General features: G+C 43.2%; 1 protein-coding gene across 2 annotated transcripts in view; it reads left to right on the top strand.

Moving 5' to 3' along the window:
* itfg1 (integrin alpha FG-GAP repeat containing 1) overlaps positions 1-17,800 on the top strand; it is a 145,664-nt gene that overhangs the window by 5,517 nt on the left and 122,347 nt on the right. For both annotated transcript variants that reach the window (XR_013963816.1, XM_080759570.1), the window contains exon 6: positions 634-728. Coding sequence is in view for 1 of the 2 variants with exons in the window: in XM_080759570.1 (XP_080615696.1) it covers positions 634-728 (95 nt within the window). In the remaining variant the exon portion in view is untranslated. The remainder of the gene's footprint in view (positions 1-633; positions 729-17,800) is intronic.

Genomic DNA, 17,800 nt, shown 5'->3' with positions numbered 1-17,800 from the left:
GATTGGAACCGAGAGGTGCCTTAGACGTCTGTGGACGTCCTAGCGACGTCCAAACGACGCGGGGCGAGATAATAATATTCAGAATAATTACTTTTTTTTTTTTTGGCATTTCGCTTTTCGCTTGCCGTATGCTAACGCTCTGTGAAACTATTAGCTTGTCATTGACTCCCATGTTAGCGCGGCGGAAAGAATGACTCGTATCTCCTCATCCAGGGCGCTCTCCGTGGTGATGAATGGATCGATATGCTGGCGCTGCGTTTCTGCTCCTCATCCGTCTCTCCCGCAAAATATGAACTCTTTTTGTAGCATATATAAATATATTAAGATGATCGGAGATTGTGATGGCACTTTGTCAGTCAACTTTTTTAAGAAAGTATTTCCGGTTCATGGCTTTCAAAATGGAAGCGATCACTACTCTGGCGATTACTCCGGCGCAAGCAGCGCCTTTATTTTGATGCAGTTCCGGTACTAAATGTGTTAAAAACGCCATTGACAATGAAGGGAAATTTACGTCATCTTGTCCCTAACACAAACATTAAATTATGCCATTGACAATAAAGAGAATTTAATGTTTGTTTTGTAGAAACGGACATGACATGGGTATTAAACTTTGTCTCGCTGTTTGCCTTGCAGAATTCAGGATTGTCAAAAGGCGCTGAGTTCTATTGTGACGATGCGCGTCCCTCATTCTAATGCCTTCATCGACCTCAACAAGGACTTCACCGCCGGTGAGTTTGCACAGTGTTTGAGGATCATGAGTGGCCGTGTTCACAGAAAGTATTTTACGAGCTGCACTTTGGATATCATGTCCATATCGCTCGCATGCAGTGTTTATTAGCACCCGCAACGTTCAGACCGATCAACCATTGCTGTGCTTGAATGCCCTGATCTGTGTTATTAGCACAAATAGCTTAACGTAAATAGTAAACGTCTTTACCATAGAAAAGCATGGCAGAATGGCACTGCTAGCTCAAAAGGCGTTCTATGTGGACACATGACACAGCCCCTAAAAGTCTGGATTGAGTTGGGAGGCGTTCATACACATTAGCATTATCTATTTCTGTGTCAGTTTCCATCTAGGCCGATGCGGTATCTGTATTGTCTGTCTCTGCAGTGCAGTATGGATGGTTATACAATCCTGTATGTACAGATACTTGAGGGCAGGTTTTAATGGAAGCAATGCTGTTTATTTGTTGTGCTTTTTTGCCTCGGGCAGTATCCACCCCCCCCTCTCCAACCCCCAGGTGGGATGCCTACAATTATCCTAGGTGAGGCATCAGTGAAAAGCCTCCTTCCGTTCGACAGACAAATAAATCCTTCTAAAAAGGATGCGTGCCACGTGCATGGATTACTTATGTAGTTGAAGTAAGCAAAGTTTTGAAATAAGAGAAACTATAGTTGAGTATATGGAACCATAGAGTGAACAACCTTTGAGTGACAGACGGTATGGAATATGGATATTGCTCTCATGCAGTTCCATGATGCAATTTAGTTAAATTACTGGTGATCAAACACATCATGAATTCACCTGATATTTAATTATTCCGCCACGGAACGGCCTGGTGGCTATTTTATTTTAAATACTGTGCCGATCAGTGGCACAACTGACTGTTAATTTACCCGTCAAAATAACTAGCATATAATTTCATATGTACAGTATACATATTCTGTTCATGTATTCAAATACATCAAATATGATTTGTTAAACATTGCTATTTTTCTGTAATCGTGGTTGTCTGTAAACTGCCAGTTTCCATAGTGTCTTTTGCATGCTTTTAAACTGAATTCTTCAGTGTGTGCAATGATGTAGTGCATGGGCAGAGACACTATCCAGTCAGCTACCACTGTGCCACGGCTCTCAAATCATTTCTGAACACGATGCATGGCTTTTCTAACTGGTCTAACTCACCCACCAGGGTGCCTTGTATTGTGATGACATCTCCGATTACATCCATTTCAAGGCTAGAGTGAATCTTCTGGAATGGAGATCAAACTGTTAGAGGACATTGACACAGCGTTGCCGTTTGTCTGTGATGTGTTACTGCACCATCTGTGTGTGTGTGTGTGTGTGTGTGTGTGTGTGTGTGTGTGACTGTGTGTGTGTGTGTGAGAGAGAGAGAGAGAGAGAGAGAGCTGTTTTGCAGTTTCTCTGCTCTCTTTTGGCTCACTAAGTAGCACGCTGTCAGTCAGACTTACACACTTTTTCATTTTTTAGTAATTTTCTTTCCTGACACTAATCCTCAAATTTCAGGCAATCAGGGATCATTTTCAGTTATACTAACTTCAGGCATCTCTTTTGTTTTTACATTGATGTGGGCTTTGTCATCTCAGGCTGGAATTTAAATGGATCATATCGTTGCTTGCATGTCGAATGTCAAAAACTACTTTTATGAGACACTGTAGTATGGACAAGAAGGGAAAAAACATAATAAAATTAAATGAAAATATTTCAATGCACATATATCCCTCTTGTGCACTTTGGAAGTGGGTTGAACACACTACCTTTACTCCATCTGCTGAGCTTTAGACTAGAGTAGAGTGTAGTTTTCATAGTTGTGTTAAAGGTGGAAGAATTGCAATTAACAAGATGTGATTACTTCCCTTCGCCCTCCGTTTTTATGCATTAAAACAAAAGCCATCACACAGAAGACATACACAATGTTTGGCCTCATAAACCTTCATCGGTGTTGAAATGCATACTGTATATATTATGACTAGTATATGACTATTATTTATAATATCACAACGGGTACAGCTACATCTCAACTCTTCAGTCCTTTAGTCTGTTAGTCTGCCGTCTGTTTGCCTGCCTCGAGACACTGTACAACTCAGAGGAGGGTATGGGCATTGTTCCCTTCCTGGGATGATGGACCAGTCTGCACGGAGTGCACGCACGCACGCACACAAATGCACGCAGAGTTTGATACCTCACGAGGCATATTTACACACGCACGCACACACATGCACACACAGCAGTGATCATTAATGGTGTCCAAAAAGCCTAAGCATGTTCAGCTGTGTCCGGATTTGTAGTGGAGGAAAAAAAAGGCTTCTCTACATCTGGTGATGTCGGCCTGTTTGTGGGGGAGCAGATGGAAAGGAGAGAGAGCAAGAGAGAGATGGAGTAGGCGGCAGAGAACGGCAGAGAGATGGAGCAAAGTGGGAGGGAAGCGGTGGATGGATTGATTGGAGAAAAGAAAAACCAGAAGGGAAGTGCTGGGTGGTGGGATGGAGTGGGGCTGCAGATAGCTCTGCTCTTGTCTGACCACCTGCTCCTTTGAGCAGCAGCAGCAGCGGCTGCAGCCTCACAGCCAAGCAGCCTCCCAGCCAAGCTTCAACTGGGACGGCCTGCTGGGAGCGGGCCTAATCAGCCCACTAACATTACATCCTGCTGCCTGATTGCGTACTGGGGTTTTTGGAACCATCTCGTCTGCACAGTGAACCTGTTAATTTAACTCTGAATGTGTTACAAATCGAACCAAATGGTCCCTAACCAGGCAGCAAGCATTCGCTCTTGTAAATGAAACCAATACGGAAGTCATTGAAACACTGCAGTTCTCGTTAACGGCCTAGGGGGGTGTCGCTATTTCCCCTCCTGCTGGTTGCAGAAGCATTTTCATTCCATTGAAGGTATTCCATGGGGTATTTGACCAGATACATATTTTAGCATGATGATTACGTTTAAAACGAGTAATACACACATGCCAGAATAGTACCTCCCAGTCCCGGCAGAGTAGTTCCGGAGATGATCCAACGGATTGGGTGGCCCTGGTCTTTTTAAGTGGTGCAACCACTTCTACATCCAGCTTTGTCCGTGTACCTGTGTACCTGTGTACCTGTGTGTATGAGCACGAGTATGTTACATATTTATACCAGTAGGGGGCGCCAGAAACAGAGAGAGGGGTAGTGCTGTGTCTCTAATAAGAGAGAGAGAGAGATAGAGAGAGGGAGGGGAGTTGCACCACTTGGTTCACACAGGTGTGATTTTTCTAGTGGGTCTGATCGAGGGTAGCTACTGGGACGTAAGTCGGGACTTGATCACCCCGGCTGGGTCACCCGAGTGAGGGGTATGATGTTAACCCTGATGCCCTTGGGATACATCACTGAGGATACGTCCCAGGTGCATCCAATCGATGTATTTTCGTGCTGTCTGGATGTCATCTTGAATGTGATTAAAAATGGAATAGTTCTGTAATCAGAAGCAGCTGTGTTTGGAGGACGACGCAGCAATGGGAATAAACAGGTGAATGAAATCAAGATTCATTTTTATTCACACATCACGTTTTCGATCAAAGGTGCTTAGGAAGTAATTCAAATTGGATTTGTATGGACGTTTGATTTAAAAATACACAAAAATGTAAATGTTCCCATTGTCTTGACATCCATTGTTAGGTATGCCCATATGATGACCACGGATGTGGTCTAAAATTAAGTAAAGACCGTACAATTCTGTCTGTTTCTACAGTCAAGACCCACTCTCGCTACCCTTCCACCCAATAGCATGCATATTCAAAATATCAGATATGTAAGCTCTTTTTTTTAAAGAAAAAAATATTTTTATTCCAATCTTTGCTTCTCGGGGTCTCATGGTTTGTGCTTAACCACTTACACCCTAATCCCTATACTAACTGCATTGACCGGAGCCCTCCAGGGCTCCTTTATTTCCCACTGTACATCTAATCTCCTTGCTGAAAAGAGCTGATCAACAAGCGGCACAATGCGCCACAACTGTTAGATCAGCTATTCCTGCAGAACGTTCGGCCCCAGAATAGGGACTCTAGGGTTCAAGTGGTTTAAAAATAAAACGAGTCCTTGCTGTGCCTGTTTTTGACCCTCTGGTGAAAACAAAGCGGGCCAGCCTTTGTTTTCTGCCCTTTAAGCAGGTATATAAATAACTCCAGTATGTAAGACATACTGTATATACTAATTGTTCTCTATGGAAAGGAACCTGGAAGCTAGGTCAGCATGTACAGAGAACATAGTTTACGTGGAACAGTCAAGTTCAAGGAGTTTATTGTCACACACACGCAGTGGGGCGGGCGCTGGCTGCATCCATCTGCCATCTGGCTCTCCGAGAGGAGACCAAAGTATAGACTCATAGCTACACTGCCAAAGGCTTATTTTTATTAACGTGAGTGATTAAAAACAAATAACAACATTTTTGGCAGTCACACTGCCTTCCTCAGGGTAACCTGATGATCCCTATCCTTGTAGTTCCTCCAGGCTTCGTGTCCATTTGTCCTTGAGCAAGACACCAAACCCCTAACTAGGCCTGTCATGTGTGTATAAAAATAGGATTGACCTTTATAATAATATAAATAGAAAAGTAATAATATAACCATTAGCTATACAAAAATCCTGAATCCTGTAACATCTATAACATAATAGTACAGCTATTTATATATAGCACAATCACCTAAGTAAAGTAGTAAAGTCAACTAGTGAACATTTTAAAGTGCAGTATAATACTGAATGGGGGGGGGTCAATTGACAATGAATGAATGGACAATTTTGAGTCACAAACATTGCATAACGGCCAACCTACACCAGGCAATTTTGCGTGCGTGCGTATGCGTTTACTGCGCGCGTACAGTGCGTTTGGATAGGACCAATATATGTCAATGATACCAGCTACGCCAGACGCACGGATACCGCGGACCATCCTACGCGTTCTCTAAAAATCGGTTCTAATTTTTTTTACGTGCATATGCCCCCATGCGCGCGTATCTATATATCCTCCCGGAAGGTCCCGCACAAATCTGCCGCGCACCACAGATCTGGTGTAGCCAAGGCATTTGGCTTACGCACGCACGGTCCGCGCGTTTAGAGTAAACACGCGAGAAAAGCCTGGTGTAGCTTGGCCGTAACTCAAACATTGAAGACGAACCAGGGCACGTTGGCACAGTCGGTAGTGCTGTCGCCTCACAGCGAGAAGGTCCTGGGTTTGATTCCCGCTCGGGACGCTGTGAGTGCTGGCGGCGTGTCATCTCCTCCGCTTCATCATCACCATACCCGAGGTGGGGTTGGCAAAAGGGCCTTTCTGTGTGGAGTTTGCATGTTCTCCCCGTGTCCCCTAGGGTAGGTACCCTCACAAAAAACATGCAGTAATCCTGGTCACTAAACTGCCTCCTCCTGGCCAGCCGGGGCGCCTGATGGAGGGGAAAGGAACTGGTTGGAATAACGTGTTCCTTCCACGCGCTACGTCCAACCAGGGAAACTCCCCCCTGTCAGGTGTAAAGGAGCAACCTGGACACTCATGCATGAAGGAAGCATGAGTTCAAGTCCATTGCTCTCCCCAGGTTGGCGGAGGGTGTGTAGAGTCCAGGATCACATTAGATAATTGACACAGGGGTGAAAAATGGGTTACAAAATCGTGGGATAAAAAATATTAAAAAACATTGAAGACGAAGGTCGGGACGCAAATTCTGATTGGCCGGAATGAGATGATGTATGATGATATACGATGATAAGAACTCCCCTCACAGCTGTGATTTTATTAACGGCTATAGCGTGGATTCTGTCTGAACACAAACATTAAATGCCATTGGCATTGATGAGGATGTACGATGATTAGAGTGCCCCTCACTTCACATGGGTGTGTTTTTTTTCAATCAATGATTCTCAAACATGTTAATGTCAATGACCCCCCAAATGAATATGCATTTGTCTGCAGACCCCGATCTGAAAATATTTTGTGTGTTTAGACCGTTTCAATCTCTATGGAAATAGCACTGCTCCTGGCAGAGTGGTACAGAGAAATTCACTAACACTTTGGACCAGAACTATACAGGAAGGCCTTGGCTGTGTGCTGCCTCACCTATTAGTATGGTAATGCAGTGAGGTGGTTTACGAGCACTGGGCCAGGGCCGGGGTCACCGTTCCAATCTCAGTCCGGGGTGTGTAAAAGTGTAAACAGCTGCACACCAGACCACTGGCTGACCTTGTTTCATCAGCACTGCCACCATTGTGCCGCGGCTGGTGTTATGACCCCATTTAGGCAGGTGTTTTGACCATCCAGTCAAACAGAATGACGCACACACAGGGCAGAAAATCTCTTCTGTTATTGGTGTCCTTTAGTGTTTTTACACAATAATAATGTAGGCCTCAATACCGTACAACCACTTCAGTGGCCTTGAGGTTGGAGTGTCCGCCTTAGGGGTTCAATCCCCTAAGCCGGGTCATACTAAAGACCAAAAGCTAAGCCTCCCTGCTTGGCATACAACATCAAGTCAAAACATGAAATAGTGATTGTCTCAAATGAAGGGAGGTAGTGTTGTTTCTTTGGTTAAAAACAAAAACGTTTTTTGTTAAAAGGTCTCCCTGTTATTCTCAACTCTTTAATAAACAGAAAATACAATTTCAGGTAGGTGACAAAATATCAGCCAATCAGGAGAGAGTAGCTATTTATTAATTTAATTAATTTTGTATGATGTTCCAGTTCCAATTTTATCTGCTCATTTTTTGTGTCATCACTTACCATTCCACTTGTGCATTTTCTATTCAATAAAAAGCTGGAGAGACATGGAGACTCCTGTTACTGAACAAACACTCCATAGCAATGAGTACTATCACAATATAGAGCTTTTAAACACTTATTTTAACCAGAGGAAATGAATAGATGTAAATGGATACCTAGATGAATACTTCGATAGTTTTAAAGGACTGTATATAAATGCCTTCAATAGCCCAGCACTGCAGGGAGACCCAAATGCAGTGCTGTCTTTACCTTCAAAATGAGTGAATTGCCAAGACGGCAACCGTAAGTTGAAAACCTTAAAGAGTAATTTAGAGACTGAAGAAACTTCTGAGAGGAAGGTTTCAGGTTTTACAATGTTTTAGTAGGTAATAAATTCAATTCACAGATAAATGTATTACAAGTTCAGATAGTACAGTTACAATATAATTTAGAGTGATCAAAAGTTCCAATATGGATCCGAACTGAACTCTCCTCTATTGTTCCAGGCTTAATACTACATATGACATCATTTGTTGATAAAAGGCTGGAGATGATTCATGTCCGCAATGTCAGATGACAAAACCAGGTTTGGCGATCTCTCATTAGTCCAGCGCATTGATGATGAGGATGGTGTAGTGACGTAGAATTCATCTCCTTGGTCCCGCTTGGAGCCGGGAGAGCGTGCAAGCTGGCGTTGCTATGGCAACCTGCTGATAACCTTCCCTGCACTGTGAACTCTTGAAAGAGAAAAGCACTCCCTGACTGTCTCCCACTATAGCCAAGGTCACACTTGCTGATATCAGAGCAGCTGCGTGTGGAATTAAATCAAAACAGGGCTACAGTACTGTGAGTTTATGGCTGCAGGCAGTATGGAGACTTCAATAAGGTATTAAATCTGAGCCTGGTGTCAGGAAATCCACAATATAAATATGATAAAATAATATAAAGGATAATATAGGGCTGAGATGATTAGGCACGTCGATGGTGATATGACATTAATGGATAAGATGAACAACCCGGTGTAAACAGGCATTAAAAATTAATGATAAGAAGGGCAAGATGACAATATGAATGAGCTAAGATGGAACACGGTCTGGGCCAAAGTTCTATCTGTGCTGACCAACTGAATATGATATATGACCAACTTGACATGACGTGTAAACAACATATACATTTTTATCCATCAGAAATCACTTACTACCTTTAAACCTCTCTTCCTTTGTTGTATTTTCGTCAGTGCCATGTGTCTTTTGTGTGTTGGAGTTGTTGTGTATCTTTTCATGTGAGTATATGTCTCTGTTGTGTGCTGGAGTGTCTTTCTGTTGTCTGCTGAGGAACCGGACTCGTTAAAATCCTAAATGATCCCAAGTACCCCTAGTTGTGAGCTTGTATATCGGCTGTTTCCGACACCGTGATACCACAGAGCATAAATGAGGTTCTACACTCTCCCTGTTGCTCTCTTTCATATACAGATAACCTTGTCAGATTGAGTTTTATTATCATTTGATGGGGCTACACATACCTATTAAGTTGTATTAACCAGTTTTAAAACACCCCTTAGGGCACTATCACCAGCTTTTTCAATTTAATAATCCCACTGATAAGGAAGCAAGATAGCATAGCATGATAAGAGAGTCATTAGGAAAAACATAGAGGGGGAAAGTTAATTGCCAAATAATTATGAATGCCATTTTGGGCTAAAAAATAAATACAAAAGCCTACAAAGTCAATAAGAGTGTGAACGCAGTGAAGGAGTTGTTGCTAGGCAACGTGGTAATGTTCTGTGCTGCATCTAATTTAAGCAGTTGGCTTTATTGAAGTGACTGCTTGATTGTTTGTGTGATAATAATGGATGGCATAGCAGGGGAGAACTAGTGGAGTACTAGTGGAGAACTTTCTGCTATTAAACAAACAAAATGTAGAAAAACAACCTGAAACTAAACAAAATAAAAATCTACCAAATGCTACATAAGCTGCTTGCTTTATAATTATAAGCTAAATGAAAAACCTTGAATGAGAAAAGCTGAGCAAGCTGTGAGCCAAGCTCAGTCTGTTTGCTCAAATAATGCTTTCAAAGTATTTGAGTGGACTAAACATTTAACTGTCAACTGACATCCATTGCCAGCATGTTATCTGTATGGAAAGGATGTCTTCCCCGATCCATGAGCATAGAATTCATGCAGTCTTTGCTCTGCCTTGTTCCGCCGTGTGTTGGTATTCCATCCTTTTTACTAGAGATGTGAAGCGCCAGGGTCTTTTAGCTACATCGCTTGTTGCATTTCTCTCTCTATGCCTCCAGGAACGCTGGCTGGCACACAGAGTCGTACTGCTAAAGCAGAGAGAAAGGCCCTGTGTTGATGTTGGCGAACGTGTATTTGTTAAATATTTTATTATCTTGCAATAAATGCACGGAATACGGAATATAATTCACATATCTCCAGAACCGTTCGACCGTCCAACTTCAGATTCAGCATGTGTGCCGCTGACGAGTCGACCCAAGGGAGTTTAGTGCACAGCGTTGAGTCGGTCGGCTAGGTAGTTGTCCCGCACCGCCAGAAAAGGTCCTGACCATGGCCCAAATGACCAATTGATGTCATTCACCATATTCACACTGTAGAAATCTTGCAATTAAGTGAACTAGACTTTTGCCTGTCGGCCACGGGCCTACTTTGGAACGATGCAAGTTGGGAACCTATGTATTATGCAATACTCCATAGCACCCATTTTAACCGTCTGTGTACCTTTTGTGCCCTTATATGTATCTGTCTGTAGTCTGAAGAGTGCAGACTGACTGTGAAAAGTGGACTGGTTAAGTAATCACATGGCAGGGTGGTGTTAGATGACCTCATTAGGTCTATGCCATAGACCATATTCACACAGCAACCCCAGCCTAAGCTTGATTTGGCAAATGCACACATTCCCACACCCATCAAACTAAGAAGGAAATAAGCAATACTGAAAATCCCTTCTTTTTTCAACTAATCAATGCCTATCAAGGCCTGGACTAGGCTCAATGTAGCCTGACAGGTGTTGTGAGTTCAAGTCCTGATCTCAACAGCCTTTGATGCACGTCACTTGCCATCTCTCTCCCTGTTTCCTATCAACCTACTGTCCTATCAATAAAGGTATAAAAATCCAAATAATTACATTTATATCAAAATGAACGTTCCTGCGATCTACAGCCTAACTGATCCCACATGGATTTTGGAATGGGAACATATATGTGGAGGACAGTAGGAGGCAGGCTCTCTACCTCCAGCAGCAGCACTGGTTGACAGGGCAGAGGAGCCCTGTTTATCTTGGCCAGAGTGGATGTGTTTTTTTCTCCCCAGATTAATGAATAGTGTGAATAAAAAATGAGGCAGGAGGTTTGACTGTGACCCAAACGGTGCTGTACTGTGTAACCTGCTGCCATCTGCAGCATAACTTCTCCCATGTGGATCTCAGTTCCTGTGTGAAGCACTTAGCAACACTGCTTTTGAGCAGGGATATGCATGTGAAGTTTATTAATAATATTATTATGAGCGGCGCAAGCCTTTTGGGGGCCGTGCATTGTTTCATTTGTACTGCCATGCGCCCTAATCAGCAATAAGCCGACGAGTAGGGTCTAGGGGGTTTTCATGATTCTGAACGGCCGTTTTTAGCCCAAGGAGTGTTTTTTGTACAAAACTAATGCTTGGAATGGATTCAGAATCATGATGCATACAATTTCCCAAACATGCAGATAATTTCTGCCTCTTTCTCCGACCTGCTGCCCAACGGATACAGATATTCATGATTTTTCAATGATCAGAAACCATTGCCCGTCCAATTTTGCGATTTGGTTCTGCTCACCTCAGGGTTACCACATGCCGTTTGAGACCAAATGGCCGGAGACTGTCCGAGTTATGCCAGGGACACATTTTGAGTTTTTGACACAGCCATCTTGCCCAATAATACCTCTACACTGTACCTACTACATCTACATACAGTATTGTTGTACTAACCTGTACATTTTTTCTTTTGCACTTTGGCCTAGAGAATATGCCCCCTTCTTAATTGTGTGCGTGCTTGCGTGCTTGCGTGCGTGCCCGCCCACATAGACTCAGTAGTGAAATTGACATGAACGAGTTAAATTACTTTCTACAATTGATGTGGGTTTGTACAGAAGTACTTAGCTGTGCATGTGATCCAAATGCATTGTTATTTGACGCTTTAATGATGCTGACTTTTCCTAATTACCACATAGTTCCTTAATGTCCTGCCACCCACCAGGATGGATGTATCCATGCCATGCTGCACCAGTATATCGTACAAAAACCTTGTATGTCCATAGTTTGAGTTTGTATCTATTTTTCCCCCTGTAAATTACTTCATCATACCACAGTGCCACACAGCATGTAGGTCTGCTATCTTTGAGTGGTGCAGTGGACAGCTATGTGTGTGTGTCCCTGTGTCCCTGTGTCCCTGTGTCCGAGCACGAAAATATATAGCCTTTGTACAGTACAGCACCACTCACTTCAGACGGGTCAGATTTTTTATAATCTAAATAAGGTTTGGACATATTAAGGCAGCTTTCCACCTGAGAGTGACAATATCACACGTTATGGGGATGTCTGGGCATGCAATACTCTTAGAAATACTGTGGCTATTTCTGTACAAATCCCAAGGATTTGCCGATGACTACAGATGTTCCAATACCATTGTCTTCCTTCCTGATACCATAACTTGACTCAGTATCGGCTGATACCAGTACTGATGTATTACTATGTATTTCAGATGTATTTCCCCGATACGATATGTTTCGACCAATCACAACACTTGTTTCATACACAGAGAATGTAAACAGATTTGTGAAGCGTTAACGTAATTTCCTTGAGCGGTACTTCCGCCAAAATCGTGCTTCCTCCGCCAAATTCCAGCAATGCACTCTACAGCGTAGGGCTTGCCCAGTGTGCACCCACTGTAGTTTTGGCACTGAATAAAGGGGCAGATTCCCCTAAAAATGGTAATAAATCTGCCCCATACTTGATGGCTGGTTCCTGATTGGTGCCCCACAACTTAAGGGGCTGCTAAATCCAATCACAACCGAACAGTGCCAGACTAATCCCTGGCATATTTGTTTGGTTTCCAGGTTATGATTGAATTTGTGTTTATCACAACATGATACTGAAGGCTAAAATTATATAGATTTTATTGTATGGTAATCATTAACAAATTAACTGCTCCTGGCGGAACGTTCTTACAGAAGGAATCCAACCAGCAACTGCTTCTGGCATAATGTCTGATAAGCTTTATTATTGGTATCAAACCGGATTGCTGATTTATTATTATTTTTTTGTTGCTTGGCCTCTCCTTATTTAGCGATCCTAGACCGGATTGCGCAACCGTGCTGCCGTCCACCTCCCATTATACAGGCTGACTAAAAAGCTGAATAACTCGAAATCTATGGAGCTCTCCGTGGTTTGGATAAAACGTGCGATGTTCGGAGGTCTTTGCTAATTATCCGGTGGTCTATAATCAGTCTAGATTCTAGACTACCGGATAATCAGCAAAGACCTATAAGACGCATTGACGCTATTTATTTAGCATCAAAGATGGATGCCCAGGCCCGGGCGGCTGGCATAGCCGTCTGGGCACCTTGGCTGGTAATCCAGTCTGGCCGCGGGTTCGACTCCCGATCCTGACGGCCTTTACTGCATTGCAACCCCCCATCTTTCTCCCCATTTCGTGTCAGCCTACTGTAACTCTATCCCTCTATAAAAAAAATTATAAAATAAAGGCGAAAGCCACAAAAATATATATATTAAAAAAAAGATGGACGCCCAAACAGGATGTGAGTCCAGCGTGTGCTACACTGAAAATGGCTCGGCAGGTTGCGGTTGGCTCTGCGTCCAGCAGCATATGGGTTAAAATCCCAATCACGACTCGGCTTCAAAAGATAACCAGATTTCACCTGTGGCTGAATAAAATAATAGAACAGTTTTGGATCAAGTAGTGCACTGCAACACTCACTTATTGGTCTTCTAGGTCTGCATGTCACGTTTTAGTGCACTGCTATTGTTATTGATTGATATTGAAACATATGCATTTCTTTCCCCTCAATGCATGACTGATTTCAGGCAAAAGATAATCACAGCAGGAGCAGGCCCTAATCAACTTTGCCAAACCCTAATGCTGTGTTGCTCTAAGGAAGCTGAAAGCTTTGCCTTTTTGAAGCTAATCCTACTTGATTACAGCAATATAATCATAATAAAAAGCCCTTTTACATAAATACACCCACATGAAGCTGTATTTTCATGCACCTCTCGCCTTGATGTCGGCACAATGAGGTGCGCACACGCATACAGGCAAGTCGTCCGTCCGTCCCCCCCCCACACACACACACACACACACACACACATATACATTTATGCAGTGGCTCCGTTCCAGGGAATGAGCCTTTCTAAGCTTGTTAGTTCGCTGAGCAATTTTTATCTTCATGCACACAAACACAATTTCTTTACAGCAAAAGTGTTGTGATTGAAATGGGATGGGAAGAGACTAGAGCGTGTGTGTGTGTGTGTGTGTGTGTGTGTGTGTGTGTGTGTGTGTGAGAAAGAGAGAGTGAGAGAGAGTGAAAGAAGGTTGGTGCTGTAATCCCCAGAAGCTGGTACACCTACGTTGTTCCTGGTAATGGTTTTAGGAGATTATTTCTCCTGAGAATAGCATATCACTCCCCATCACTTCCATAGCACTCCTGTTCTGCTGCCATGTCGTGCTGTGCTATGTTTGTGAATGAGTGCATTTTCCTGGCAACGCTGCTTGCCGGAATTTCCTTGTGGGAACCTTGTATGTTCAAAACCAGGGATGGGTTATTGTACAATCCATCCATCTTAAACCGCTTGTCCGTAGTCGGGTCGCGGGTGCAACGGCTCCACCAGAGAGCTCCAGACTTCCCTTTCCATTAGTAACTTCCTCCTGGGGGATCCCGAGGCGTTCCAAGGCCAGTTTTGAGATGTAATCCCTCCATCTGATCCTTGGTCTGCCCAGGGTTGTGGGACGTGCATCAAGGACCGCTTGAGTGGCATCCTCCTAACCAGATGCCCAAATGTTGTTTGTAGAAATTGTACAATTGTACAATTTGTTTTTTTTATGTTGAATACAGATTTAATTGAAGTGTGTGTGTGTGTGTGTGTGTGTGTGTGTGTGTGTGTGTGTGTGTGTGTGTGTGTGTGTGTGTGTGTGTGTGTGTGTGTGTGTGTGTGTGTGTGTGTGTGTGTGCGTGCGGTCACTGAATGTTTGTGCACGTGTGTGACTGTGCGTGTATGCTTGTAATTATTGTATTTGCACTACTTTTGTATGACACACTTGGATGATGAATTAGGCAATTAGGCATTAATTTACAAGAGAAACACAAAACTGAAATATGGAGAAACGAGGAAGTCAGAGCCTGCAGAAAGATTTATTCTGCAGGCTTTTTCACTTTGTGGGTGCGTGTGCATGTGCGTGTGCATGTGCGTGTGCATGTGCGTGCATATAATGGGTCTAAATCTGTGAACTTGAAATGAAGACGCGGCAACACTGAGCATTGGGCAATGGTAAAGCACATTACATACATCTCTCATTAATAGTCTCAGTGTCCACACACAGTGATAGATTACACAGGAGTACAATAATATTTACATAAAACATGCATTGGCTAAAAATAAAATGAGAGCTCTAGTTAAGCCCCGGACCCCATATGCCACTGGGTGTTGTGTACCATTGTATACACAGAACTATGTCTCTAAAACATTGGCCCTATCGGGCCCTTCATCAGCAAGTAAATAGGAAGGATAAACTAGCCATGGTTGAACTTAACCACATCAATTCTGGCATCCCTATTATGGGGACACAAATTCAATCATACATAATTCTGGAAAAAATAATATAATATGATGATTCACAATATGACGATGTGTTGTGACCTTGGTAGATTTTGTGAATGTACTTTGAAAAAGAGTGAAAACAGGAGGGGGCCTAATGTAGAGCCCTGGCGCACTTTGGTCAACCACGTATATAGGGTTTAAGTCCGTTCTCAAAGTGGGGTCCAAATGTGACCCCCAGGAGGCTGTGAAATGACGTATTTCACCCGAGGTAAGATATTTCCTGTTGCCTTATATGGCGTGAAATGGGCGTGGATTTTCTATTACAACAAGTGACACCAGGCAACTCGCTTGGGAAAGAGGTTAAATTTGATACACCTGCGATCGGCACAAATTAAGCCATTACGCCACCTTCGGTGAATGACATGTGAGATTGATCGTATGGAATAAACACCCTCCTTTGCGCACTACACCTGGTCGAAAATTTCCTTTGTGAATCTGGCCCTCTGTGTCCTTGAGCAAGACACTGAACCCTTAATTGCTCCCGTAGTGCAGGTTGGTGTCTTGTATGGTTTCTTTGTGTGTGTGCACGCCGGGTGAATGTAATGCACAATCTATGTAAAGCGCTTTGGATAAAAGCGCTATACAGTATAAATGCATCATTTACCATTTACCATTTAGCGTCCCACTTGGAAGAGGCCGGCCTCCAAATGGGGTCTGTCCAGGGGACAGTCACCACACTTGCATGCTGCGATTAACACTCGCACAGCAAGTCAGAAATACCCTTCATTCCGCTCTCAACTTTTTTGCATTGTCACTAGTCCTTCAGACGTTTCAGAGTTCAGCTTCCCCCCTTCGTCCTCCCTCCCTCCCCACATTAACAAGTGAAATCTATGCAATGACACAGCTTAACCCCAGCAATATTCCCGGGCTGACAAGCCACATTAAATTGAGCCATCGGTACAGCTGTAACACGTTGTGAAAGGCTGGCTCCCCAGCATCACGTATAGCGCTGTCCTCTTCTCCACACTGGGCTAAATCATCTTATGTGTGGAGTTCTGGCAAGTTTGGAAAAGCTTGTTTCACGGTCTGCTGGTATCCTTGCTGGTGGAAAGACAGAGAGCTACACATCAATGGAGCTGCTTGGATGTGCCGCATCTCATTGAGGATGAACCTGTGTGTGTGTGTGTGTGTGTGTGTGTGTGTGTGTGTGTGTGTGTGTGTGTGTGTGTGTGTGTGTGTGCGCGCGCGCGCATGTTTTACAGTCTGCTCTGAAGATGAGATAAATGTCAACACACTTCTGTTTTGGGCTTATGTTATGGGAGACTTACATTTTGGTGCCATATTTTAAAGAGAACTCTTCCTGGCTTCTGTGTATGGCTATTGATTGCTGTCGGGCAGAAACCGCTCATCATATTTTGTAAATGAATGCCCTACTTTGTCATACTATAGTGTCATGCAAAAATATACATCTACAAGGTAATTTTGAGCTTCTAGATCTGCTTTTTTTTAATCCTGAAAAGTAACAGTTCTACAATACATAGACAGACCAGGAATTACCATCATATTTAAGAAAATAAAGAACTTTTTTTTTAAAGAAATAATCAATTATAATGTATTCATGAATATAAAGCCCAAAAACACGTTAAAGTTCCTGCCGCCATAGGATTTCATGAAAGAACACATTAATATGGTCCTTGGTGTTCAATGAGTAAATGTTAGGGACAGTAGGTCGGGACAAGGTATAGATAAGCTATGAGCTTTTTTCGGTGGTACGTTATGTTTAATCAAACAACAAGTTTACCTCAGTGTTTGGGACATGTTCTGTGTCTGCGTGGATCAGAGTTGGTGAGCACACAAATGATAGAGTTGTGAGCTGCGCGCATCAGAGAGAGTGCATGGCAGAGAGAGATTACATTAATTTTGTGGACTCAGGTTTAATAAGCTTTAGCAGGACCAGGCTAGACTTTTGGCCCTGTGCAATGCTTCGATATCCGTACCGTAATTACCGTAATTCAAGTGAAAATCTATTTTCTGATTTTCATTTTTTATCTTCCAAACCAAAGAAATCGATTTCAAATCGATTAATCGCCTAGCCGTATAAACCCCAGTATGGTGAATCGTAGCAAACCATAAGTTGAGTACAAACAGTCTGCAATGCACCATGATATTTCCAGCTAATAGGATGTCTGGGCATCTTAAATCCCTGTTTCATCTCATGCTATATATGTGGTTGTATTGGTAGCGCACACTAGAAATAGCTGATCTACAAGCAGACAACGTATTGTAGATCGGCTATGTCTAGCTGTGCGGCACCCGGCGCGCAACTAAGTATAAATCACCCTAGAGGCTTGAGCCCTGGTGTCCTGCCTGCAGCCCTGTGGTGTAGAAGAGAAGTCTGCAGGGTCTGTGGATCCATTTCACTGAAGACTACCCTGACATTTCACTGAGAATGTCAAAGCCCCCCTAGAATGCGCACGCACGCATGCACGCACGCACACACATTTGTATACCTATA

The sequence above is a fragment of the Protomyctophum bolini genome (assembly GCF_963924005.1).
Source record: "Protomyctophum bolini genome assembly, chromosome: 1".
Taxonomy (NCBI): Eukaryota; Metazoa; Chordata; class Actinopteri; order Myctophiformes; family Myctophidae; genus Protomyctophum; species Protomyctophum bolini.
This window is presented reverse-complemented; position numbering and strand designations above follow the sequence as displayed.